Here is a 26,389-nt window from a genome sequence, read left to right on the forward strand (position 1 = left end):
GCAGAAGGAGCAGGATGTTGTGGTGCAGAGCAAAAAGCTCTGATAAGCTTGTTCGGGAGTTTCTTGGCACTGGACCCGTAATCAGGTAAATCCTCACCACCTGGCACAAAACAGCTTAATTGCAGGTGCACGCGGAAGGAAGAAGCGCGGTCGCGATGCCGCCGCCGTAGGCTTTGGTTGGACCCAAAATGAAACATGCGCAGACTCGCTGTCTGGTTTAATGCCACAGTTAGTAAGCCTGCTACAGGAGATATGCACTGATATTAATGAGGTATAGACTGTTTTTGAACATAGAAGCGTGGGTGCTTATTGATGGAGGATACGTAGGGGCCAGAGGGTAGCCTTACCTCGGAGCTCTCGGTAAGTTAGCTACTACAGCTAAACCTAGCCTGTATGTCCTCTTATGTGAACTGGGTCGTGTTTACTTACTGATAAAGATGTGGTAATTAGTAACGCCAGGGACTTTTAAATTTTTTTTAACCCACATAATGTTTGTATTGAAGCCGCAAACATAAGTTCAGGCAGTTCAACTGAAGCTTTATCAGAGCAGATGTCGGTGGAGGTTTTCTTTGATGTGATCGAGTCTCGTCGTGTCCTCGTTTACTCCAGATTAGCTAATTAGATGTCGGGTTAGTAGATCAGAGTGGAATTGTTGTGCCCGTTTTGTCTGTGCTGTCTGAGAGGATAACATTTTACAAATTCTAAATATATTTATATACTCAAATGCTAGGACGACTTATACCAGTGTGGCATGTAAGAAAAAGTGGGATTGATGAATAAAAGTTTAATAAAAAACAGTTTGTAAGAATAAACTTTATGACAGAGCTGATGTTTAATTATATTTCACAGCTTTAGTCTGTAAAGTGTTTGGTGGTATATTAGAGAATTAATATTCATTTTTGGCTTGAACCTTTATCATATTTTGTTTCAAATCCGAGCTGATCGCTTTTATTGGGTGCCAAAAATTTAGTGATGCAAGATATGGTGGCCAAAAAACAACAAAACACACACACCTCCATCATCAATACAACTATCAGTCTATATATGTTTAAATGTTACTCTCATGCCTATCCTTTCTGTCCTATTTTTATGAATCCTCCCCCCATGTCTGATCCCTTGCTGTGTTTTGTTGATAGGAATATGTTGTTGTCGTTGTTGTTTTTAGAAACAAGATGATAAAGAACTGGGGCGTCATTGGTGGGATAGCTGCTGCGATTGCAGCTGGAGTATATGTTTTGTGGGGTCCAATCACAGAGCGAAAGAAAAGAAAGAGAGGTAAGAGCTGTTGTGACCGTGTGGCGCACACATTATATTTATGGCACTGTTTACATTGCAGCAAACTACAGTGACTCGTGGTTCCCTGCAGGTATGGCACCAGGTCTTTTAAACTTGGGGAACACCTGCTTTCTGAACTCGTTACTTCAGGGCTTAGCAGCATGTCCGTCATTCATCAGGTGGCTGGAGAAGTTTGCAGCTCTGCCTTCAATCCAGTCCTGCAAAGACAACCAGCTATCCACGACACTGCTCCAGCTTCTCAAAGGTACATAAAACCAGTGTGTCATATAAGCACAGTGTACTGGACATGCTGAGTTCCTCTGAAATGTTCACATGGAGGTTGTTTCTGCACTGACAGCGCTATCCAGTGAAGAGCCAGGTGAGGATGATGTTCTTGATGCTGGATGTCTCCTGGATGTCCTCAGACTGTACAGATGGCACATCAGCTCATTTGAAGAGCAGGTCAGTCGGTATTATTGCTGATATTGTTTTTATTTCAAATGAATAGTGCAGTGCACTAGTACTTTTCCTCATTGACCCAATCTCACACACATTCAGCAACTTAATCTGCCTCCAGGCTTTTTTTTTTTTTTTTTTTTTAAACACACATTCACATACACTGTCACTCTTGGGGGCAACTCAGCGTTCATTATCTTCTTCTAGGATATGTCTGGAGGAGCAGTGGATCGATCCACCAGCTTTAGATTTGTATACAATTTGCTCGTCCACCTCATAACCGTTGTTTGTGTTGGTTCATCCCTTCTTAGGATGCACATGAGCTGTTTCATGTCCTTACATCTTCTCTGGAAGAGGAGCGAGATCGTCAGCCCAAAGTCACAAATCTGTTTGATATGCACTCCCTTGAGGTAATTCATTTTTCTCACCATTTCTCTTGCATGTTGCATCCATTCCAATACACTCTGTAGAGTCTTCTAGAACAATGAAGCACAATTGTAATCTGGAGTTTGTAGGCCATAATAATCCAAAGATTGCCTCCTACACTCTAAAAATCTCAGTCGGTCTCTGTGCTGTTGAAGTATCAGAAATATGTGTCTAGTTATTCTTTGTGTGTGTGCTTATTTTATACCAGAGTCTCCCAGATCAAGATGAGAAAACTATGACATGCAGAAGTCGAGGTGAGAAGGAGTAGAAATCATAGAACCTAGATGATAAAACAAAGTTGTATTTCATTTGAGTGAAATTCTCATTTGGCAGCTCCCCTTCATCCAATACCAAGTCCGTGGAAGTTTCAGCATCCGTTTCATGGCCGGTTAACAAGCAACATGTTCTGCAAGCGCTGCGAGCTACAGGTGAGTTTTTTGTTTTGTCTTTTTGAGGGGAAAAAAAAAAAAGGAAAATTACTGTTTGTCTTCTTTCAGGATGTGATTTTATACCTCTGCTTTGCATTTTTAGAGTCCAGTGCGGTACGACTCGTTTGATAGTCTTTCCCTGTCCATTCCTTTACCTCAGTGGGTAAGTGAAAATGTATCTTGTGCTGTGTACACAACAGTATATTTCATGGTTGTTCTGTTTGTTATAATATGACTTGTGCTTGTTCTCAGGGGCGGCCGATCTCTCTAGATCAGTGTCTTCAGCACTTTATCTCTTCGGAAACCATCAAAGAAGTGGAGTGTGAAAACTGCACCAAGGTACACTCACTTCCATATCAGTGCCAAGCTATACTGTGGCAATCCTCTCATTAAATGATTTACTCAGTGAAAGATTTGAAGTAGGGAGGTCGCCTGAAGAGGAACAAAAGGTCCAGTTGTTTCTTTCACAGGTGTATTTTTTGCTGATTTTATGTATAAATTTTAAGTTTTTGATCATTTTTCCTCAGCTTCAACAAGCAACCACAATAAATGGACCAGTTGTAGAAAGCCAAAGGACAACATTTGTTAAACAGCTAAAACTGGGGAAGGTAAGTAGTCTCTTTTGGTTAAGCATTAATAACCCAATTATTTATTTTCCTTTTAGGAACTCTGTACATGGCAAATGCTAGTACTTATCCAGCTTGAGGTTGAAGGGTAAATGATTGGCAGTCTTTGTTAGCTCCCCCAGTGCCTTTGCATCCATTTGCAAAGATTGACGTGGTCGAGTGAAGGAACCCCCATCAAACGACAGGAGCATGTGCAGTTTGCAGAGTATCTATCAATGGACCATTACAAACACAACACTTCCACACAGAGGAGTCAGCGGCTCAGATGCACTGCAAAATCCATAAAGGCTGAAAGCAGAGACGATTCAGTAGAAAAACCCTCTGCCAATGGCTCCGGTATGTTGGAGTTCTTGCATCTGTAGTACTATTATTATTATTATTATTATTATTATTATTATTATTATTATTATTATTATTATTATTATTATTATTATTATTCAGTTTATTAGATTCATGCATTTATTGTATTTCGTGTTTCAGATTCAGAGCATCATAACAACAACAAACCTTTTTCTAATGGAACTTGTTCATCGGTCCTCCTTCACACTTCTGGTGTGAACCCACAGCTCAGCCTCGCATATGACTACAGGTAATCAATAAGGAACTCAAATATATCAGGGTATTCAGTGGTGATCTGGTAATTGAAATCCCTTTTTCCGCATTGGCAGAATTAGCAGATATCAATGTGTCTACAGATTTTTATTTTTTTCTAGTAGAGCTAAAACCAACACATATGGACAAAAGTACTGGGCCACCTACACATTACACCCACAGGAGCTGCTCAGCTGTGGAAACTCCTACCATGAAGCTCCCGGCAAACAGTTTTTGTGCTGATGTTAATGCCAGTGGAGGTTTGGAGCTGCCACTATGGATTACATTTACACAGTATGCACTTTGCTGACTGACTCTGCTCTGTAATTTTATGTGGTCTGTCACTTTGTGGCTGTGTAGCTGTTCTTGAACACGTCCACTTTGCAATAATACCACTTTTGGTAGAATATCTAGAAGAAGTTTCACAAACTGACCTGTTGCAACAGCAGCATCCTATTACAGCTCTACCCTCGAGTTCAATGAGCTCTTTAGAACAACCCGTTCTTTCCCAAATGTTTGTAAAGGCAAACTGCATTGCTAGGTGATGGATGTTTGTAAATCTATGGCAATGGGATGGCAAACAGTTCAAAGATTAAGCGTAGTGGCCCAACACTTTTGTCCCTATAGCGTGTATTAAACTTAACAAGCCTTTCTACTGAAAGCTAAACTATCACGAAGCTGAAGTTTCATTGTTTAAACGCCAAGTAGGCTACCCAAAGGAAATCTACAGCTTCGTCTTAGACCTATTTTTGCTCTCATACACCTACACTAAGTACTATACAAGAAGAACCCAGTATCCCTTTATTATGTTTAAACAACATCGATACCATTACCAGCATTTCTATTTAATAACATTCAAAGCAATAACTTTCATTGTTTCTGACATCCATTGTCTGTCACAACCTTATTAACGAACGCACCGGTGAAAATGAACCGAAACAAAGACTGCATCCAAAAAGCGTGCATGCAGATTGTTCCACACAGGGTCTAAGCGAGGACTGATCATAAACCACATGTAATTGTCCCGTTCCTTCCAGTTCTACAGAGTACCTTTTCCAGCTCACGGCGGTGCTGGTTCACCACGGTGACATGCACTCAGGACATTTCGTCACCTACCGCCGCAGTCCCTCCTCATCTCGCAGCTCTTCGCCCTTCAGCTGCCAGTGGCTGTGGATGTCAGACGATTCGGTACGCAAAGCCAGCCTGCACGAGGTGCTGTCTTCCAACGCTTACATGCTCTTTTACGAGAGAGTTCGAAGGCTTGGCCTCTCTCTGCAGTCAGAGCAGTAACCAAAGGCTCGCAGCCTGAATGACTTCTGCCTTTCCAGTCACACTGTCACACTCGATGTGGCAGGGGACAGCACGGTTACCAACAGGTGGCTTTGTGAACATGACACCAGAGAAGAAAGCCATCCTAGAGTTGTCCTAGGGTGTAGTGTGATGTGTTGTGGACACCTTGCCTGCTGCTCTGCTCCAGAGGAGGAGCCTTTTAATCCCAAAGATAATAAAACTGCAGGATTTTTGTGTTAGCGTTTATCGGTAAGCTACTTTTTCTTTGACATGTAATAATTTATGTAACACCTCGACTTCTACCAGATAAAGAAAGAGGAACATTAAACGCTGCATCGGCCACAACATCAAAAACCACTGACAAGCAAAATGAGTAATGGTTGTCATCACTGGTGCAGTGATCTGCTGCAAAACCTATGGGTCATGGTATATGGATGCTACTTTGGTACACTCCACCCACCTAAAGACTGTTGCATCCCAAGCAATGGCACTCTGTGGCAGTATCCTCCTCCAGCAGCATATTTACCCCAAACCCCACCTCCTCGTGTGAGTGTGAGTGAGAGAGAGAGACTGACTTGAATGTAAAGTGGTTTGAGTAGTCAGTAGGACTAGAAAAGCTCTAAATAAATGCAGTCCATTTACCATATTCCCAGCTTCCAAATTCCCCAAATCCTGATCTGATGGAGAGGCTTCATCCTGCAAGCAAGCAGATTAAACAAATGCCAAAATGATTTTGGTGACACCACAATATTAGACTGGTGGTTTTACTGTTGTGGCTTATTGGTGCAGTCTATGCCAAGATAATAACCCTACAAACTGCGGTTCACATTGAAAGCGTACAGTGTTTAGGCTGGCTCAAAAGTTGGCTAGAGGTGTGGTTTCTGGTGTTTAAATGTGAATACACCCTAGGCTGCTTCAAGGTGTTCCTATTATTTTGTCCATTGCCTTCAAGTGGCTCATTAGGACTTGTCAGTGATTATATTTAGGAGCTGTTGCATATTCTGTAAAGTCACAAAGGTGGAATTATCCTTGACTCCGGTTCTCTTTGTCAGATGTAGTTTGCCTAATCCTTCTCAGCAGTGTATGTAAACCCAGAGCAGTAATAATGTTTCTATTGACACGGTTTCTGTTTGATTATTTTTGCTGTTTCTAGTGAACCCAACTCTATCACGATTTATAAAACTGCACGTTTGTGGTTTAAGTGCCATATTGTCTTAAATGCCTGAGATTTTAAACACTTGGAACCATGAGTGCTACAATTAATGTGAACGGGGCCCTTCCTTGAAATGTGACACATCACAGCCAGTTGACATGCTGTGGGTGTTTTTAAACGGGTTAATAAGAGACGTGCCCTTAGTTAACATGACTGCAGATTTCTGTAGTCATCCTGTTTGTTTATAATTAATGTGTAACTTTTGACCAACAAGGTCAAAATGAGCAGTGATCTGTTGCAAAACTGCTTAATTTTTGCAGTTTGCACTACTGTATATTCATGTGAGATTGTATTTGTGTGCAGTCTGTAAGGTGATCGTTTTCAGGTATTAAAAGCATTAACAATGGTCTTTAGAGTGTTTTATTAAAGCAAGAACATTTTTTGGTATGTTTAAGAGATTGTTATGTTAACTACCCCATTATTTAAGTGTCTTTGAATGAAATACAGTTAATTTGAAAACTGCTCAATTTGCAAGAGGTTTAAAAGTATACTTGTTACTGGTATACCAAAGGCAGCAAATCTTTTATCTGATCAAATGTTCACCCTAATCAAACTGCTGATCTACTTGGGCCTTTCCCACACAATCATCTCTGAGGTTTACAGAGTGTGGTCTGAAAAGGAAAATAACCAGTGAGCTGCAGTTCTAAGTGCCAGAGTCAGAGAAGACTGTCCAGACTGCCTCCAGCTGATCTGAAAGCAACCGTAACTCAACCACTTGTTACAACCAAGGCATGCAGAAGAGCATCTCTGAATGCTGGAACTGCAAAGCAGATGGGCTACAGCAGCAGGAGACCACACTGGGTGCTAGTCCTTTCAGCTAACAATAGAAAATTGAGGCTACAATTGGTATAGTCTTACCAAAATTTGCCATCTAATGATTGTGGCAGCAATCTAATAGAGCACCTTTGGGATGTGGGGGCAAACAGAAAATTTGCATCATGAATCTAAAACAACTATAGGATGCTAACATGGACCAAAATACCTGGGGACTACTCTGAAGGTAAAAGGGGTCCAACCTAATAAATTGGCGAGTGTATATAACCTTGGAATCTGACAACTCTGGAACATAAAAAAAGCTCCTGTATCAACAAATATTTCCATATCCAGGGAACAAACTGATGCTGAAGTCATGCACCCTCCTCTCATACCCATTTAAGCCCATTAAAGAGAAGTCTGATTAAAGCAGTCTACATTTGGACCAACCTGACAATCCACTAAGAAGTACATTTTCATTGTTTACATGCCTTTCCTTTAAATGCAACCCAGCGACCTTTTACTTTCCAGAGCTGCTAGAGTACAGCACCAGCAGTCCAATCAATGAGAACTAACAAGCTCACAAGTCAACTGTTTACATTTATTGATCTGAAGTCTTTGCCTTCTTTTCGAACAGAAACATGAATATGAGTTGAGCAAAGTTAAATGCTGATTCACTGAAAAAAATTAAGACAGTCTTCCTCCAGAGTGTCAAGTTGCTTAAATTGGAGCTGTGCTGTTAGTGGCTGTGCACATGGCCATGTCCCTAACTTACACCCGGCTTTGGCTTGGTCTCACGCTTGCTGTCCAGCAGAATGCGCCTGAATGTGAGGTTAATGCGAGGCAGGAGGATCTTCTTGCGGACAGGGAGGCTGTGGTACCAGAAGGTGTTGGTCGGCGGGTTCATGAGGAGCAGGCTTCCGTGAGCGAGCTCCAGCTTCACAGGTTCAATTTGTCGGCGGCTCTGCTTTCCTCGCGAGTCTCTGTGTTTGAAGAAGAAGTCCCGCGCTGCTCCCAGAGAGACCGACGCGATGGGACAGCCGGGGTCCAGCTCCTTCTCGTCGTCACGGTGCTCGCCCATGTGATCTTGCCCATCTTTGTACCTGATGGAGAAAAGTGTGTTGATCAGTAAAACCTCCAAATCTCAAAACTGTGACATTTACAGCTTGCATCAGTCATTTCTCACCTGTTGACCAAGACAAAGTTGAATGTCTGTCCTGTCGTTTTAGTGACAGTGTCTCGAATGTATTCCAAAGTTGGAGTCCATGGGCAGGCTATACGCCTCACCCCAGAATAAGTGTACGTTAGGCCTGCGTCTCCATACGTGGCCTGCTTTCTCGGTATGTTGTACACCTTTCCATACACCTGGACCTTTGACTCTTCACCTGGAACAAGCGCAACAGTTAAAATGCACTGCAACTTCTGCTCATAACTTTAAAGAAAACAGGGTTGATGTACCTGTTGCATACACCACCTCCTCCTCCAGCTGTGTAAAAAGGCAGTCTGCCTCCTCTTTAGAGAAAAGCAGTGCATAATCACAGTCTAGTCCCTCTGCTTCTATTTTTTGCCAGGGAACAGGATTGGAGAACTCTGCAAAGGCTGCATCCTCATCATCTTCAGAGTCTTCCTCCTTTATTTTCTCGTCTCTTTCCTGTTTAATCTTTTTTCTCGGACTTCCTGCTGGAGTGTCACTGGTGCAGCGACGTTTGTTCCGATCCTGAATCACAAACTTTTCCATTGGTGGATTTTTAATACCTGAGTGATGGAAAGAGGAAACATTAGCATTCCTCAAAGATGTTGGTCCATATTAACACGACAGCATCACACAGTTGCTGCAGTCTGGTGCACATCCATGATATGAATCTCCTGGGACAGACATGGTCAGCAAAGCTGTGGGGTTTAAACAATGCTCAGTTAGTAGTAAGTGTGCCTGTGAGTGTACTAAGAAAATATCCTCCACAGCATTACACCACCTGCAGCCTGGACCTTTGATACAAAGCAGGACTGATCATTGCTTTCATGCTCTTTACTCCATATTCTGACCCTACCATCTGAATGTTGCAGCAGAAATCCAGACTTATCAGACCAGGCAGCGTTTTTCTAATGTTCTAATGATCTTTATCCAATTTTGGTGGCCACTGCATCCTCGCTTGCTGTAGCCCTTTTGCGTCAAGCTTCAGCTGTTGTGAGCAAGTGTTTATTTGACTTCCTGTAGCCTTCCTATGAGCTGGAAGTAGTCTGGTCATTGTCTTCTGACATCAACAAGGCATTCTCGTCCACTGAGCTTCTGCTCACTGGATATTTTTCTTTTCTTCAGACCATCCTCTGTAAACACTAAAGATGGGTGTGTGGTCAAATCCCAGCAAACCAGCAGTTTCTGAAATACTCAGAACAGCCTGTCTGTCACCAAAAACCATGCCACGTTCACCTTTCCCCCACTATGGTGCTCAGTTTGGACTTCAACAGGTCTTCCTCGCTATGTCTGCATTTCTAAATGCACTAAAATTCTATTATGTGACGCAACTGGCCGACCTGCATTATGGGCAGTTGACCCGGTATACCTAACAAAGTGGCCGGTGAGTGCATGTTTAGTTTACCGGAAAGAAGAACAGCAGAAAATATGCTCAGTTATTTTGCATGAAAAATGACTCAAAACTGATTTAAATATGAGGCTTTCTGGTCATCATTACGTGGACGTTTTGTTTCGTTCAACAAACACCTTAAATAACAACAACAAAAAAATCCCTAAAAACGTCAGACAGACACTTTTTTTATTCATGTAAATAGACGCTTATCCTTATGCTAGGTGCTGCACGCTTACTTTTAACAACATAAAACGCCAAACAGTAGTGTGTCTTGAACACCCCTCAGCTCATTAACATATCTCTGTGCCGTCACTGTTTAGGCGCCAAATGTGTTATTCCCACTTGGGGAGATTTGGGTTTCGGAGCAGCAGACTGCTGTTTTATTCTCATTCCGGGTATTTTTTTTAACTCTCTTGGTTTACAGCAGGTTACCACCGCAGTGTTTTAGACAAAATGATTGGACAGAAGACTATTAACTCATTTTTTTCGCCAGTTTCGAAGAAGAGGACTTCTACGGAGTTAATTGAATCCGAGGAGGATGCAAACGAGCCGGTGAGTGTCATTTCTTTTTTAAAACAGTTTAAATTTTAAGAGTTAAATATGTACCTTATAAGTTTTATATTAGCTTGTTGGCATGTATTTAAAAAACTTACAGTGGAGTCATGAGCGTTTCAGACACTGGGAGATTTGTACTTTCCCGCGACGCGTTCGCGTACTCCAAGCTGCGTTCAAAGCCACCGCTGTGTTGTTGGTGTTCAGCGTGACACTCGCAGCGCGACTATGATTCCACCGCTCTGTCGACACTTTCTGAAGCCGTTTAGACCCCCGGCTGTCCGCTTCTCACCAGTTCTATGTGTTTCTCAATACATTAAAATTATCCAGAAAAAGCAGAAGGGCTGTGGGGTGGAGACGGAGCAGAGCAGCCCACGCCCTGCCCCTCTGTCCCCGGAGCAGCTGGACAAGATCGCCCGCAACAAGAAAGCGGCGCTGGAGAGACTGTCTTCCGTTCAAACACCACCAGGGTTCGGGGAGAGCTGGAGGAAGGCGCTGTCGGCTGAGTTTGGAAAGCCGTACTTCAAACAAGTGAGAAGAGGAGGAGACGGGATACTGCACACTGTGTCTCTGTTGTTTTGAACAGTTATAGTGACTTCACATCTCTCCCACAGCTGACGAGTTTTGTTTGTGAAGAGAGGAAACGCCACACAGTTTACCCACCTGCTGAACATGTATTTACCTGGACACAGATGTGTGACATCCGAGATGTAAGTGTGTAAACTGACAATCGATGCCATGTACAGATTGAGCTTCAGTGACACTGGTTGTTAGACGTAGACATAGACTTTGTTTCATCCAACAGTGGGGAAATTCACTTGTTACAGTTTTTTTTTTTTTTTTTGTGCTGTTATTATATTTGTAGATGTACATAAAGCGCAGTGGGAGTGATAATGATACACATGTATTTTTAGACGGTATTTATTCTGTGTGTATACTGTACAGTGCGACTGTTGTCGGGATGAAGGAACAGTCTGCTGCTCGAGAAGCTGCTCAGGGCCTCCACAGTCTTATGCACGGGGTGTGAGGTGTTGTCCATAATCGACATTAGTTTGGCTAACGTCCTCGTCTCACCCACTTCCTCTATGGGGTTTAGGGGACTATGCAGGACCGAGCCAACCCTCTCTGCGCTGCCATCTCCCCAGCAGACAACTGCATAAAAAAAAATTTCCTGTGTGATGTATTATCTGAGGTGTCCTTTACTCTGTCACAGTCGCCTAACCCAAACGTGTGTCTACAATTCCAGGTAAAAGTGGTGATCCTTGGCCAGGATCCATATCACGGTCCTAACCAAGCTCATGGATTGTGCTTCAGTGTGAAGAGACCAGTGCCTCCTCCCCCCAGGTTTGAAGCCCTTCACTACCTCTGATGGGGGAAAAACACATAAATGGCTTTCTTCATGCAATTTCTTCTTTCTTCTTCTGTGAATGAATAACTTTCATACCTGCTTGTTCCCTGTGTTGGAAATTTGTGAGTTAATTGAAATCAGTGCTGTTGAGTCAGATCCTTTTCATTTCCAGCTTGGAGAACATGTTCAAAGAGCTGAGCTCTGACATCAAAGGCTTCCAGCACCCGGGACATGGAGATCTGACTGGATGGGCCCAACAAGGTACTTGAAAAAAAACAAAACAAAAAAACCCATTTTGTTAAATGTTTAATCATAGTTCCACAATAAGAGAGCTGCAACAAACCTGCTCTCCTCCTCCTTTTTTTTTTTTTGACCTTGCTCACCAGGAGTGCTGTTGCTCAACGCTGTGCTGACTGTCCGAGCGCACCAGGCCAACTCCCACAAAGACCGAGGCTGGGAGGCATTCACTGACGTTGTGGTGCAGTGGCTCAGCAAAAACCTGGAGGGCCTCATCTTCATGCTGTGGGGATCATATGCTCAGAAGAAAGGAGCTGCTATAGACAGGGTCAGTTGTTTTTAATTCAGGCTCATTCAGCTTAAGCTTTATAATGTGTTTTCATACTAAGTTTTCTCTCTGTGTGTTTATAGAAACGTCACCACGTCTTGCAGGCTGTTCATCCGTCTCCCCTGTCTGCTCATCGGGGGTTTTTTGGGTGCAGACACTTCTCAAAGGCCAACGAGCTGCTACAAAAATCTGGAAAGTCTCCCATTGACTGGAAAGCACTTTGAATTCTAGTTTTCTAGCATGTGTTCAACTACAGACCAAAACACCCATAAGCTTTCCTGCAACCTGTTTTTGCATCTTCTTAGTATTGGCAGCTTTTTCTGTATAGTTTTTTTGAAAGCCTTTTGGCTAAAGCTTACTGTTGAACTGCATATCTTTGTATGCACATAACAGTTTCCATGTTGTAAATATGTTTTGTACACTATTGCTCTTTTTAGGTTAAACAATAAAGTTCCTTTTTTGTTCTTACTTTTTTACATAAATGTTGGGTTAATTAAAGTGATTCCAAAAGGCAGATATAGTGTTTTAATGCCAGGCATGTTGACTACCTCTGACGTCTGTAACACTGAGTTCTGTTAGGGTCTGCTGTTGAATAAGGGTAGTTTTTTTTCTCTCACAGTAATTTAAAGTAGTTCATAGTTTTGTAAACTATTAACTTGAAAAATAATCTGAGGGACCAACTAAAACTATTTTCTCCTAAATGGGGTGTAAGTAGAAGTATAAAGTAGCATACATCAACTATAAATCAACATTGTGCTTTCATACTTAGATGGATACATTTTTGGGTTTAACCTAGGCTAAAAAAACAAACTGCTTTTAAACTTTAACATAAAGTAGTCAGAGTCATTGTAATGTTCTTGTTACAGGTTAGCTGTGTCTAATCAAAAATTATATGAGATAAATGTTTATAATATCTGTTGTACATTTATAGGTCTACTCCGATCTATAAATCTGTAAGGCACATGTGAAGGTTGTAGACTGGAAAACTGAGATATGCTGTGTGAATACTTTTTTAAGAAGAAACATTTTTTAAATTTCTTGATTCATGCTCAATCACCTTGCTGTGAGGGGCCCATGCTAACTAGTGCTGACCAAAAGAGGTCACATTGCAGATTAATTTAATAATTTTCTTTCTAATAATAATAATCATAGGAAGAAGAAAGTATATAGTTTCCCTTGCTGTGTATTTATTCACCACTCTGCATTTAATAATCAGTTATAATCTCGGGGCCCAACCAGTCACGGCTAATGTCCGTCCCTCTATGAGCCTGGTTATGCTGAAGGTTTCTTTCTGTTAAAAGGTAGTTTTTCTTTCTTTCTTTTATTTTATGTTCTTCAAGTTTATGGAACATTTATGCAGCATACACCAAAAAAAATACAGACCTTAACTAATTTAATTACATGTACATTTCCCATCTAGCATACACGCAATTTAAAATATTAAATCTGGTCGAATGAAATGTACTTGATTGATATATATTTAGTTTATACCAAGGGTGATTAATTATTTACTAAATAAACATTTTATTTTACGTATTTCAACTGCATTTTACTCAAAATTATTGCTTAATGGTGGATGGTGAAATTAAGGTGAATTTTTTTTTCTTTTCTTTCTTTTTCATGCTCGTTTCCGAACTGTTTCGGATGTAGACGTCAATGCATGGCGCCACCAGTGACGCAATGACGTCGACAGGAAGAGAGGCGGTAGTGGTAGTAATATTCACACAGGTAGAAAACTGAGAATGCCCGTGCAGAGCCGCTCCGTGCGGGACTCCTCCGTACATTTCAGGTTACTCCAGCAGTACCTGGTCCTCCTGAAGAAATACCCCATCCTGACTAAATCTGTAACCAGGTCAGTACACGTCGCGTTTCTGCACTTTGACAGTGTTGCAAGTTAGAAGCTCCCATTTACTGACAGCCAAACCACTGTACTGTAGTCAGGTTTCTTGGGACGTTTATTACACTGTAACTAAGAAAAGTGTTTTTATCAGTGTTTTGTTTCCTGCTCGTCTTCAGGTTCTTTAAGACTTTGTTTGCATTGAACGCACACTCATTTTGTCACAGCACTGCTTTTAGCCAATCAGCATCTGTCCTGAAAACCTCCCCCACTAAGTCTTTTGCAAGTGGACTATTGATACTTATTGACAGTTGTGTGTGTGTGTGTGTGTGTGTGTGTGTGTCCTTTGTATTTTCAGTGGCATCCTCTCTGCTTTAGGAAACCTTCTGTCTCAGTTTGTGGAGGCGAGAAAAAAAGCCCAGAAGGGAGCTCCTGTCAGTAATATCGATGCAGCTGGAGCTGCACGCTACGCCATTTATGGGTGAGATCCAGTAAAGAAAGCAGACTGAGCACTGACTTGTTTTAAGGCTGCAGGTCTGTGATTGTGATGTTGTTCCAGTTAGACTCTGATAAAACTAATCGAACACTGTCCAATGTTATTGGTGTCTGTGATAACACAGTTATGTGATAACATTTAGATGTTCTTCTGCTATTCATATTTGCCCTTGTTGTGTGTTTCAGGTTGCTTATTACAGGACCCGTGAGCCACTTGTTTTACCAGCTGATGGAAGTATGGATTCCCACCACAGATCGGTTTTGTGTAGTCAAACGTCTGCTGCTGGACCGGCTTATTTTTGCCCCGGGCTTTCTGCTCCTTTTCTACTTTGTAATGAACATCCTGGAGGTGGGTCATCTCAGACACCATTGCTTTCAAATTAGCTCAGTATAGAGGGACACCTGCTCTCTAATGCAAAAAAAAGTCATGTCAAAACTGAGGCAGCAGAGGCCCTCACCTCATTTAATTATTTCTTAATTTATCAAAACAGCTCACACAACTTAGGAGTCCAGTTTTGCTTTTTCATTGCACTGGAATGGTGTTTAAGCGTAGTTGTTGTGGTTCAATGAACAACAATTTTTTGTTGTTCATTATACACACCATTGCCAGTATCTTAACAAGCTTTAATGCCATACATATGTCCTAACATTGGACTGGCACTATGATGTACACTCATTGGCCAATTTATTAGGGACACCTTGCTACTATTGAGCTGGATCTACTTTTGTCTTCAGAACTGTCTTGATTTTTTTTTAATGGCACAGAAGGTGCCGGAGACATTCCTCAGAGATTTTTGTCTGTAGTGACATGATGGCATCGCACAGATTCTGCAGATTTGTTGGTTGCATGTCTCCAATTCCACTGCATCCCATAGGTGCTCAATTCGATTGAGATCTGCTGATTGTGGAGGCCATTTGAGTACAGTGAACTCATTTTCATGCTCATCTGACACCAAGAACCTGGCAAAGTACCCGATTCAACCTGGACATTTACCATAGTATTAATTATCATGTCCACGATATAAAGATTTTATATATAAGCATGTAATATGACTGTAACCACTGTCCCTTAGGCTAAAGGATGGACTGATTTTGAAAAGAAGATGAGAAGAAGTTATTGGACCGCTTTGAAGATGAACTGGAAAGTTTGGACCCCTTTCCAGTTCATAAACATCAACTTTGTCCCTGTTCAGGTACACATTTCACTTCATTTCATCAGAGAATGAGTTATTTTCTGTCGCCACATGTAATTAATTTCTTTGCGCCTTCTGTTTCTGTGTACATTTCTGGTTTCAGTTCCGAGTGCTGTTTGCCAACATGATCGCCTTATTTTGGTATGCCTACCTTGCATCTGTGAGAAAATGATGCTACCAAGACGTCTCTAGAGAAAACACATCTTCAGGAAACAGTTTTGGCATATTTGTAAATGCCTTAAAACTGAGATCATACAACAGACTGTTACGTTTACTGCCATAAATCTGTGCCTAATCTGGTCACTAATTTTCACATACACAAGCGCTTGTGATTAAATTTAAAGTGGACTGAAACCATTACCACATGTTGCTGTAACATTTTAAATACTTGACTTGAAATTTATATCTTAACAGTGTAAGATCTAATAAACTATTACTTTATATGACTCATAAACATTGAGAATGACAGCCCCACCTTCCTGAGCTGACACAGGCAGAGGAAATGTGAAGAGACGTAGGCTCCTGTTGTTAACTTTATGCTTTGTAATAAGTACAGTTAACATGTATTTGTCATGACAGAATCACCAACGTGTTGATTTGTATGAGTTACTTATCTGTTGTGCCAAAAGAAAACACAGATTTGCAAACTGGTTAATGAACCCATATTGTACGGTCTATGGGAATGTTCTTGTTTTTCCAAAATAAAAGCACTAATAAATATGATAAATGAGTTAAGTCAAGTTTATAATATTAAATAACATACATGGGTTTTCTGAACCATTTTAAAGTGTCCTCAGCCTCCTCTCAGGTGCAAAGTCATGTAGATGGTGCTGTGGTTTCTGACGTTGTAGTCCTCCAGTTTGCCACCCTGCATCTCCCGGCCTTGGTGAATGAGCCTCTGCTGGCTCGCTGGCACCCCCTCTCTTTTCTCGACTCTGTTCTTGAAGTTGCTCACAGTCTCGCCGGGTTGGATGTCGTAGGTGCTCATCTGTCCCTTTTCATTTCTGAGGAACACCTGGATGGGAGCAGGTGGAGGAGGCTCGGTGACCAGCAGGGACACCCGGGAGCAGTGCTGTAAGCCGTAGTAGCTGATGGGTTTGGAGTCGTCGTTGGGATGACCGTTCAGAAAATCCAGTTTCTGCGTCTGAGGGTCGACTTCCAATTTCTCCTGGATTTTTATTTTCAGAGAGCCAACTGTGTCCTCTGGGTTCACGGTCAGAGTGTGGGACTCACCCAGCATGTTAATAGTTATATCCATGTTGGTTGTAGTCTGAAAGAATTCAAAATAGTCCATTAGAAAACACACACACTGGGGAAAAATGACTTTTCAGTTCTTTATCAGCTTCCTACCTTGTGATGACGTTTTCACTTCAAGTCTTCAAACGTGGAAACGTAAATGATGCTCGAGCAGCAGCTAAGTTGAAGGGCTCAGCCTTTATATACACTCTGCCTCAGCTGATCCACACCCTCACACTCACCTAAGGTTCGTTTTCCCTCTCTGCCATAACAACTTTCAGTTTCTATTGTCTAAGCATGACTTGGCTCTAATGCTGTAATTAAAAAGCCTTTCCTTCACAAAATCTAGACTTAAGAAAAATGCCTGCATGACCTGCAGAATCTCCTTATCATATTAGGTGTCCACAATTGTCACTTAAAGTCGAACTTTATGCTTTCTCACTTTTGAAAGTGATTACATCCTTGCATTACATACTTGAGTCTTTTGCTGATAGGTTTCTAAAAAGAAACATGCAGATTTAAAATATAACATGCAGCTTTCTATAGATGGATACATAAAAACACTTTATTTGTTACATTTATGATTAATGTATTTGAACGTAGACACAACACATTTGTGTCGGCCTTGGCTTATTAAAGTTCGTGTCTTGAACTTTGCCTGTGTGTGTTTCAGGTACTGCACTCTCAAAGACTGAATCAACCGGCATTTCAGCCATGGGTCATTGTGAGCATCACAGGGAAGGTTGAAGCCGCCCACTGCAGCTGTATGGCTGGAGTCGCGGAGAGCTGCACCCATGTCCCTGCTCTTCTGTTTAAAGTAGAAGCAACAGTGAGGATCTCTGGCACAAGGACTGTTACAGAGGAACCTGCATACTGGGTTTTGCTGGGTAATATGACCAAGATACAGCCAGAGGTTGGCCATAAGATAGACTTCTCCTCTTCAGCTGCCCAAAAAAAGGCTCTCTCAATCAAAACATAAACAGACCATCTGTAGTGACAGGTAAAAGAAGCCGTCCTCAAAACAGAAAAATTCCACCTGCTACTGTGGAGGAGTTGGATCAACTGATGGGAAAATATTTTTCCAAGCATAGTTCTGTTCTGAATAGCCCATAATGTTTTAATTTAGGGGGGCCTGTAAATAATTTGCATTTACTGATTATGTACTTACTAATTACCACTGTTCAAAAGTTGAATAAAGAAAAAATCAGGTGTTTACCTATTTTTAATTAAAACCAGTTTATAGAACATCACATCAGTTACAATGTAGAATCAGTGTCATGTATAGTTTACAAATGACAAAATGTTCACATAAAATGATGACAGCATTTATATAATATCACCCACTGCTAGCATTCTGTAATTTACTGTCTCTTTTGAAAATGTATCACTGCATATACAGCACAAGACTTTTGGGAGTATTTAACAAGAGCATTTCCCCTGGTTTTACTAACACACTGGGGCACATGTTCACCAAAACGCAGCAAACCTTTGCCATCTTATCCAGGAGGGTCACCTTTTCACCCTCACATGGAAGAAGTAATCTGATTGGCATGGTGTTAGCATGTAGTATGTATGTAGCATGTACAAAGATTTCGTAGTGCCCCATGTGTAGTGTTGGAACCCAGTCATTCATTTCATAGGCTGGTTTGCTGCAATAATGCCAAATAATTAGCAACTTTATAAATAAAGGTAGTTCTTCATGTTTGTTCTAATTTGCTATGACCTCAGAGCGCATTGAAAATAAAAAGAGTAACTTACCAGAATGAAAATACTGAAGCACACCAACAGATATCTGTGGATGGTAGAGAACTGAATATCAGCTCGTCTCACAGCCGCTATCCAGGCTAGACGCCTTCTTTTGGTAACATCCAACACATAAGCTCCCTCATGATGCTTCCAGGTGAGGAAACAATGAAAAGAGAGCCCGTTTTCAAGCTTATTCCTTTGCTGGTAGTGCAATCTAACATTACAACCGACCACACAGCAAGCATTTGTTTGGCCTGCTAATATGGCGCCTCAACCAAAAATCCTGGCCACGCCCCATCCGGTAAGATCACGCTCCAGAGCCCTATTAACGTACGGATCTAGAAAGAAGACGCTGCATTTTTAACTCTGAGGGAGATGGAGAATGAGCCTATTTCCAAAAAAAGTGGAGTGTGTTCCTTTAAGTACTATATTGTATATATTGTCAAAAACTACAGTGTACATAGCAGTTGTTGTATCTTGTTTACTGTATCACTGACAGATAATTTCAAAGTCAAGTGAACGCTGCATTATAGTGAGATATTGTGTAATGTGAAATACTGTAAGCAAATAAATAAACTGTCTAATTCTTGCTAAACCTTTGACTCTGTTTTTTTTAATCCAACTGTTTTGCAGATGAACATAAAACATGTTGTTACTTTTAGTATTATTATTATCATCATCATCATTGTTGCACTAAATACATTTTAAATAAAGGATACTTTGATATACATTCTACTGTAAGGTTGGAAATGTGTTTTCTTCACTCTGAAATATCTTTTGAAATGCATTTTGTTTTGAAAAAAGATATTTTCAATTTCAAAAATATCTTTTTTTGAGCATCACAAATACAACATATATTTACCATATATTTGAAATATATTTTGGCCAGGAAAAATGTATTCTTTTACCGTATGGGCGTGCTGCCCCTAGTTAAAATATTATACTCATATTCTAGGAATACACGACTATTGCAGTTCTTTTTTTTTTTTTCTTTTTTTTGCCTGTCCCATTTGGTTGTTTAGCCGTCAGAATTGTTGTCTGAAGACCAACAAGGATACCCAATGGATTTATTTTGCCAAATGGATCATCGTGGCATTGCCGTATTGGTCCATTTGATCGACCTTTGTTTTTATTATTTATTTTATTTTATTTTCAGTTGTTACAGATGGGACAGACATGAGTGAGGGATAGGAAAGGGAGAAAGAAAGGAAGGAAAAGAAAAACAGAAGGGGAGAGGGACAGTGAGAAAGGGGGGGGGGGGGGGGGGGGGAAATGAGCTGGTACATACCTGAGCGCCCAGCCCCGGACACCAAGAACCACCAATGTACCGACCCCTGAGGGCATCAGTCACCGGCAGGGAGTGTGGTGAGGGGAGATAGGCCTTGGAGGGCCTGGGAGTTCCCAGAGAGGTGGAGTCTAAGACCCGACCTGACATATAGACACAGACAAACAGGCACACACAGACACAAACATGCATTCCCACCCTCATGCACACATATACAAACACTCAGCACTCACCAAGGATTGACATAAATAGACATGTACACACAATCACACTCCCCAAACATACTCTATACCCCGGGTCCAGGTACCCTCGCCCCCAGAGGGGGAAACAGAACCCAGACCCAAGAGATGTTACCCTTCCCCCCGAGGTGGAGGCAAGCAGACCGTCCCAGGCTCCGCAGCAGCAGGGAGGCCAATCGGACAGCCAACATCTCCTCCCAGCCCCCCCGCCCCGATAGCTAGCAGAGAACGGGGGTGTGTGAAGACCCCATACCTCCCTCCTCCCACTCATGTGTAGTGTTGCTGCGTGTTGTTCTAAAGTGCATTTAAAACAAGGGAGAGCATGGTGCTGCTGCCAGAGAGCAGCAGGTGTTAGCACGGCCCCTCCCGAGAACCCTCAAGGTCTACATGGATTTAAAATTGAGAGGTGGGCACCGGCGCCACAGGTGGGGTTGAGTACACAGACCGTCCACTGGACGCCGTTAACGTGCCCACCCTCAAGGCCCTATATATATATATGTGTGTTATGAGAGTGTAAGTAATGTGGATGTCTAAGTTGTGAGATAAAATTGAGGCACAGGTGGCTAGAAGGGGACCCTGGTGACACACCCGCACCCCAAGGCCCTACCTGTGTGGGTGAGTGTGGTGGAGCGGGAAGAGGGAGGTAGCCGGGGATGGGGAGGAAAAGGAGGGAGGGGAGGATCAAATCAAATCAAATCAAAATTTATTTATATAGCACATATTAAAAACAACAGTGTTGACCATAGTGCTTCACAGTCAATAAAAACATGAGACAGTTAAAACAAACAATAGAAGAGGACAACAAACAATAGGTAACAACGCAACAAGCTAAAACAGCCAACTAGACAGAATCAAAATCCAAAGTAAAAAAATAAGTTTTAAGACGTAATTTAAAAGACTGGATAGACTCGGCAGTGCGAATATGAACGGGGAGGTTATTCCAGAGTCTGGGTGCCACGGATGCAAAGGGAGGATGCCCCTCCCTAGGGCCAGCTCCCCCGCTGACCCCAGTAGGCACCCCCGTCCTTGGACTATTGCAGTTCTTAAAGCATAGACAGACAATATGAAAGCATTTTGCTTGTTTTTTTTAAGGGGGATGGACGTTAACATAGATATTTAGCCATAACACTACAATATATTCCCCACAAATCAAAGTCCAACATTTTCTTTATTTAGTTTTAATCAGGAACTTAGTTTATTAACTTACATTACAGCAAATTTATGCATTTTGTCCACGTGTTTATTTTTCTGTTTTGCAGCTGGTCGGGAGGCTGGTGTTTATTCTCTGCTGCAATTAAACATGACTTGCGGTAAAGCTCTATGGAGTGGCTCGATGGACAAAAACATAAATATTACACATGTGGCCCAGAGAAAGAAGACTCGCGTTGTGAGTTTGCTAACCCTGTTTCCCTGCACATCAACGATTGCTGTTAAAGCAGAATTGAAGTGTACTGTTCAAACACAGGGATTTTAAGTGGCACCACAGTGGATTAAAACAAACAAACAAACATAAAAAAAAAAGACATGTCGGTTTTTCCTGTGACTTTCATATTGTGGACAGTTAGAGCAAGGAATGCCAATTTCTCATGGTGAATCTTCAAAGACAGAGCAGAGTGGGTCTGCTTCAGTGGTGCATTCATCAGGTGATGAAAGCTGAACTTGTGTGAATTTCACTCTGGGTCTGTAAAAACTCAGATGAGCAATGTTCTGCCTGTAAAACATTGGTTTGTGTGTAATCCACACCAGGATTATTTATAATAAAAGCATTTTTTAAAATTGTGGATTTACTACTTTTCCTTGATTATTAAAGGACTACAACACCCAAACTAGTCATTACTTTTGCTTTAATTCTGAAATTTTGTTTTTATTATAGCGAAAGTAGTCTTCAGGAAAAGTTCTCCAGGCTTCTTGAAGGACATTCAATTCAATTCAATTCAATTCAATTCAATTCAATTTTATTTATATTGCACCAAATCACAACAACAGTCGCCTCACAGCACTTTATATTGTACAGTAGATCGTAGAATAATAGATACAGAGAAAAACCCAACAATCATATGATCCCCTATGAGCAAGCACTTTGGCGACAGCGGGAAGGAAAAACTCCCTTTTAACAGGAAGAAACCTCTGGCAGAACCAGGCTCAGGGAGGGGCGGTCATCTGCTGCGACCGGTTGGGGTGAGAAGGAAGACAGGATAAAGACATGCATTCAAAGCTCTTCTTTGGATGTTGGCTGCCTTTCCTTCCCTTCTCTGTCAAGATGATCCTACTATTCACTAATGTTGAGGTCCAGGGTTTGGGGAGGCCAATACACAACTGATAGCATTCCATAATGTGTTTTTCTATTTGAAGATGGTGGTGTTGTAAATGCTATTGTATAATTACGTTAGCACAATGGTGATAGGAAGGCCCCAACCCCGCCTTCCTAATGTGGGAGCCAACCAATAGGACCACTCCCTCCATGTCTGCGACCAGTGAGACCACAATCATCCCCATCTAACAAGGTACCAGTGATATGAGACACATATGTTGCTTTCCACTTGTATGCACAATCATACTGGGTCACAGGTGGTATAGGGGAAGTCTAGTAAACAGGTCCCTGGTGGCAGGAAACTAAGTCCGTGGGTCAGAGGGGGCCAGCCGAGATTCAGTCTCTGAGCATGTTACATGTAGGACATTGGGTTCTGTGTTCCCTCTGTTTGGTTTCTGCCCATGTGTTCCTTCTGTTCTCTGTCTGTTACTGTGTCTCTGAGTCCAGTCTGTGCATTTCCTGTTTTATTTTGAAGGTCTGTGTCTTATGTCAGTGTGTTCAGGTTTGTGCTCTCCCTGTCTCGTCTGTGTAATCAGTGTCAGCTGTGTCTCCCAGCTGTTTCCTTTCAGTCCTGTTCACCTCTTGTATTTAGTGTCTGAGTCTTCCCCTGCTCGTCGTTGCGTCATTCTTCATTCTACTCTGTTTGTTCTGTTTGCCCGGTTTCCTGTCTGTTGCTTCCCCAGTTTAGTTAGTTTTCTGTTCAATTGGCAAACTCCCTATAAAGACGGGTGTTTTGACTCCACGTTTGTCTCTGTGAGTCCTGCTCTTGGGTGCCTGCCTGCCTTCACACAGGCATGACATTTTCTTCTTTTCTTTCTGTTATTTATCTTCCTTCGTTGAGTCTCTGTTTCCTCCTTTTCTGCTTTACAGTTTTTCACTTTTTCCTTTTTATTTGTTTCCTGTGTTTGTTCCTGCTGCTTTTATTAGATGCAAGCTCCTCTGCAGAAAGAAACACAATGTAGGACACATGTAGCTTTGAAAGATGGGTGCAACACTGACTGTCCAGCTCAGCTCAAAATTCAGTGTTTAGACATTTTTCTAGCTCTCCCATCTTCTTCTTCTTCATCCTCCTCCTCCTCTCTTGGTCTCCTCCTCGAACCGCCTGGTACTGGGTTGGGGGGCAATAGCACAGGAGCATCCTGGCCATTGTCTCCATCGTCATCACTGTCATCTGTGTCACTATCAGGAACACTTTCAGTGTCGCTCTCAGATCCCTCATCTTCCCACCACCACCTCATTTCGTCCATTGGATCTTCTTCTGCTCCATTATTGTACAAGGGTCGTTCTATTTCTAGAGGTGGATTTCTTTCTCTGTAATCTCCTGCTCCCATCTCTGCTAAATGAATGACCAATGGTTGTTCTATTTGTTGGGGTGGATTTCGTTCTCTGTTATCTCCTACTCCCATCTCTGCTCCATTAATGACCAAGGGTCGTTCTATTTGTTGGGGTAGATTTCTTTCAATGTTATCGGCTACTCCCATCTCTGCTCTATTATTTTCCCAGGGTCCTGCTATTTCCTGGGGAGGATTTATTTCGATGCCTCCTACTGGAACATCAACTGCCTCCTCTTGTTGTGGCAGTTGATTATCAACTACACCAAGCAACTGATCGATTTCAAGCCAGGGGAACATCATGTGAACTGCTATAAGATTTCTCTGTTGCAGCCATTCCAAAACCAGCTCATCGACTGCTAGCCCTACACCAACATGGTTTTGTTCACCATCGTCAAGGTTTTGTGAGCCGCCTCTATTCATTTTTTGAAAACAGTCTGCTTTAATAGACTGGAGGAAACTGGTCGGTACAGCTGTCAAACTTTAGCTGATTGGTATAGAACTTTTAAAATGTCCTTGAAAAAGAGTTTAAATCGCTTTAGCAAACCGTTTAAAAACACGGAGCAAATGTGAACTAATCGCAACTGATTGCTGTGAGGAACACTGCGAACTAACGGCTATTTGAGGATTTTCAGAGATCAAAGTCAAGATTTTGATTGGTTATGCTTCGATCTGACTTTTGTGACGTCATCAAATTCGGTTCATTGTGGTGACGGTCAACGTTCTGCTGATGAAAAAATGTCGCCGGTGACTGAAACTAATAATCAGTCCGCTGTAACTGTATGCCAGGCGTTTATTAGCAGCCAACATGAACGTCCGTACACTCGTAACAGGAAGTACACATAACCCCTAGAGAGAACCACAGCGACACCTGCTGGAACTTTCCGTAACAGCAGAAACAGGAGGCAGTATGGACAAACATAACATTGCTGTTATCTACACAGGTGAAGCCTTGAATGAATTATAGTGACAGAAAGGGGCCACAAGATGGCGCCATTTTTCACGTAGTAGATACCGCCTGTTGGCTGTTTGGTTTACGTTCACACCACTCCATGAGTATTGTGCATAAAGTTTAAAGTTTTCCTCAGGCTCATGATTTTGTTTTCCTTTCTGGCTGAATTAAAATTAATTCATTTAATAAATGATGAAGAGATGAACGTCATAGATTTCCTTTGACAATTTTTGTGTTCCTACTCTTGTGACCTGTGATGGTATTTTTTTTAATGTATTTGTATTCTATTGCATTCTCAGAGTCTGGCCCAATCCGGTTGTTCAGTCTGACGTCACTAGCCGTGTCTGGGTCTAAACTCCGCTGCAGGTCCATATATCAAACGATCACTGTGGCATTACTGAGAGTTGAAAAACTGTCTAAAGTCTTTCATCTTTAATAAAATGATCAGCGTTCTGCTCTACCAGGTGTAACAATTGAGTTTAACATCCAGGCATCCATGAAAACGGAATTTATGACATTTAACGGAGTTAGAAGTTAGCAGGGAGTTAGCTCGCTAGCTTCTATCTAAATACAATATAGCATGTCCTGACTGCAGGGTTTTGGAAACAAATTAAAACGTACAGCTCTGTTATCACTTCCAGCATAAATGAAGACAGAAAACTAAACAGCAGTGACGTTTGTAGGGTTACTGAAGTTGGGCTAGCTGGTATATAATGATGTGCTGCGTGACCGCTAGCGACACAGCTACGTTAGCATAATATAAACAAGCTAACTTTTTTTTCCACTCGATAAAAGTTACCGTGAGTGTTCTCGGTGGTCAGGAACAAATGTAATCGCATGGCAGGATGCTGTAAAAGGACCAAACTTCAGCCAGGAGAACAACTGAGATAATCCATCCACAATACGAGGTTAGTCATTCATATACTGCTGCATGGGCTGGGCTGTAGTTACATCCTAAGGTTTTAAAAACTGAGCTTAAATAAATGATTAGCGGTAATAAAAGCCGAGGGAGGTCAACAGTGATCACTGACTGTTTTAGGAGCTTTTTGAGATCAAATAGAAGAAAATACATAACATTAAACATGTTAACAACACAAAAGCCATATTAAACGCAGACTACTTTAGACCCGGAAGTAGGATTCGTCGCGTCATCACTGAACAACCGGATCGGAGCGCTGAATCCCACTTTAGACTACCAATCGTCAGTCGACGGAAGTTTCGTCACCACAACAACAACATGTACCGGGACAGCAAAGCAGCCGGTAAGTCCGCTATTTTTTTATGGAAACTTGCATTTCTTTTATGTTTACGGTAAATTATAGACTCTAAGATGCTCCTGGACTTAGCTGAAATTACACGAGGCTGAATAGTTCATTCAACTCTTACTTTAGGGTAGGGCTGCTCAATTAATGGAATTTTAATCACGATTACGATCTGGGCTTTCAACGATCATTAAAAATGACTGAGCCGATTATTAGCCCCTCCCTTTACTCTCGCGCTGCTCCGTGTGGCAAATCGAGCGCACCTCTCTGCATTTCGAACACGCATCACAACAATTAGGAGGACCCGAGGGAAGCTCGGAAAGCTAAGCAGAAGTTGTTTGGAGAGGAGAGTGACTGCCGTTGGTTGAAAAGAGAGGTAAAAAAAAAAACTTCA

At 41.8% G+C, this 26,389-nt stretch overlaps 5 protein-coding genes across 8 annotated transcripts; 3 read left to right on the plus strand and 2 right to left on the minus strand.

The window, feature by feature from the left end:
- The first annotated feature begins 1 nt into the window (after position 1).
- On the plus strand, positions 2–6,651 carry usp30 (ubiquitin specific peptidase 30). Its single transcript, XM_082553463.1, has 13 exons — positions 2–85; positions 1,166–1,275; positions 1,367–1,540; positions 1,634–1,737; positions 2,043–2,141; positions 2,366–2,411; positions 2,491–2,585; positions 2,689–2,748; positions 2,838–2,924; positions 3,113–3,193; positions 3,325–3,547; positions 3,692–3,800; positions 4,840–6,651. The coding sequence occupies exons 1-13, from the start codon at positions 15–17 to the stop codon at positions 5,090–5,092; spliced, it is 1,512 nt and encodes a 503-aa protein (XP_082409589.1). The 5' UTR covers positions 2–14; the 3' UTR covers positions 5,093–6,651.
- A 989-nt stretch (positions 6,652–7,640) lies between these two features.
- alkbh2 (alkB homolog 2, alpha-ketoglutarate dependent dioxygenase) lies at positions 7,641–10,408 on the minus strand. Of its 2 annotated transcripts, none has more exons than XM_082553467.1 (4): positions 10,297–10,408; positions 8,517–8,813; positions 8,245–8,443; positions 7,641–8,161 (listed from the first exon to the last, which is right to left on the minus strand). In XM_082553467.1, the coding sequence occupies exons 2-4, from the start codon at positions 8,794–8,796 to the stop codon at positions 7,825–7,827; spliced, it is 816 nt and encodes a 271-aa protein (XP_082409593.1). In that variant the 5' UTR covers positions 8,797–8,813; positions 10,297–10,408; the 3' UTR covers positions 7,641–7,824. The 2 variants fall into 2 exon arrangements, with proteins under 2 accessions (XP_082409593.1, XP_082409594.1); XM_082553468.1 differs by lacking the exon at positions 10,297–10,408 and adding an exon at positions 9,107–9,793.
- unga (uracil DNA glycosylase a) lies at positions 9,964–12,576 on the plus strand. Of its 2 annotated transcripts, XM_082553466.1 has the most exons (7): positions 9,964–10,195; positions 10,526–10,726; positions 10,810–10,905; positions 11,442–11,539; positions 11,716–11,804; positions 11,930–12,108; positions 12,192–12,576. In XM_082553466.1, the coding sequence occupies exons 1-7, from the start codon at positions 10,097–10,099 to the stop codon at positions 12,330–12,332; spliced, it is 903 nt and encodes a 300-aa protein (XP_082409592.1). In that variant the 5' UTR covers positions 9,964–10,096; the 3' UTR covers positions 12,333–12,576. The 2 variants fall into 2 exon arrangements, with proteins under 2 accessions (XP_082409592.1, XP_082409591.1); XM_082553465.1 differs by lacking the exon at positions 9,964–10,195 and having other exon boundaries at positions 10,308–10,726.
- A 1,198-nt stretch (positions 12,577–13,774) lies between these two features.
- pxmp2 (peroxisomal membrane protein 2) lies at positions 13,775–16,360 on the plus strand. Its single transcript, XM_082553469.1, has 5 exons — positions 13,775–13,960; positions 14,304–14,426; positions 14,627–14,789; positions 15,514–15,633; positions 15,737–16,360. The coding sequence occupies exons 1-5, from the start codon at positions 13,851–13,853 to the stop codon at positions 15,803–15,805; spliced, it is 585 nt and encodes a 194-aa protein (XP_082409595.1). The 5' UTR covers positions 13,775–13,850; the 3' UTR covers positions 15,806–16,360.
- A 58-nt stretch (positions 16,361–16,418) lies between these two features.
- Positions 16,419–19,533, minus strand: LOC309718347 (polyubiquitin-like). Of its 2 annotated transcripts, none has more exons than XM_082553471.1 (2): positions 18,628–19,533; positions 16,419–16,903 (listed from the first exon to the last, which is right to left on the minus strand). In XM_082553471.1, the coding sequence occupies exon 2, from the start codon at positions 16,889–16,891 to the stop codon at positions 16,427–16,429; it is 465 nt and encodes a 154-aa protein (XP_082409597.1). In that variant the 5' UTR covers positions 16,892–16,903; positions 18,628–19,533; the 3' UTR covers positions 16,419–16,426. The 2 variants fall into 2 exon arrangements, with proteins under 2 accessions (XP_082409597.1, XP_082409596.1); XM_082553470.1 differs by lacking the exon at positions 18,628–19,533 and adding an exon at positions 16,984–17,547.
- Between the last annotated feature and the right edge of the window lie 6,856 nt (positions 19,534–26,389).

This window comes from Aulonocara stuartgranti (genome assembly GCF_965226115.1).
Source record: "Aulonocara stuartgranti genome assembly, chromosome: 12".
In the NCBI taxonomy this organism is placed as follows: domain Eukaryota; kingdom Metazoa; phylum Chordata; class Actinopteri; order Cichliformes; family Cichlidae; genus Aulonocara; species Aulonocara stuartgranti.

Coding starts and splice junctions, on each gene's coding strand:
- usp30 (XM_082553463.1), top strand. CDS start 15: ATGTTGTGGTGCAGAGCAAAAAGCTCTGATAAGCTTGTTCGGGAGTTT. Junction 2,142..2,365: donor TTGATATGCACTCCCTTGAG/GTAATTCATTTT, acceptor ATTTTATACCAG/AGTCTCCCAGATCAAGATGA. Junction 3,194..3,324: donor AACAGCTAAAACTGGGGAAG/GTAAGTAGTCTC, acceptor AGTCTTTGTTAG/CTCCCCCAGTGCCTTTGCAT.
- alkbh2 (XM_082553467.1), bottom strand. CDS start 8,796: ATGGAAAAGTTTGTGATTCAGGATCGGAACAAACGTCGCTGCACCAGT. Junction 8,444..8,516: donor GGAGGTGGTGTATGCAACAG/GTACATCAACCC, acceptor CGCTTGTTCCAG/GTGAAGAGTCAAAGGTCCAG. Junction 8,162..8,244: donor AACTTTGTCTTGGTCAACAG/GTGAGAAATGAC, acceptor TTTCTCCATCAG/GTACAAAGATGGGCAAGATC.
- unga (XM_082553465.1), top strand. CDS start 10,424: ATGATTCCACCGCTCTGTCGACACTTTCTGAAGCCGTTTAGACCCCCG. Junction 10,906..11,441: donor AGATGTGTGACATCCGAGAT/GTAAGTGTGTAA, acceptor CTACAATTCCAG/GTAAAAGTGGTGATCCTTGG. Junction 12,109..12,191: donor AAGGAGCTGCTATAGACAGG/GTCAGTTGTTTT, acceptor GTGTGTTTATAG/AAACGTCACCACGTCTTGCA.
- pxmp2 (XM_082553469.1), top strand. CDS start 13,851: ATGCCCGTGCAGAGCCGCTCCGTGCGGGACTCCTCCGTACATTTCAGG. Junction 14,790..15,513: donor TTGTAATGAACATCCTGGAG/GTGGGTCATCTC, acceptor ACTGTCCCTTAG/GCTAAAGGATGGACTGATTT. Junction 15,634..15,736: donor TCAACTTTGTCCCTGTTCAG/GTACACATTTCA, acceptor TTCTGGTTTCAG/TTCCGAGTGCTGTTTGCCAA.
- LOC309718347 (XM_082553471.1), bottom strand. CDS start 16,891: ATGGATATAACTATTAACATGCTGGGTGAGTCCCACACTCTGACCGTG.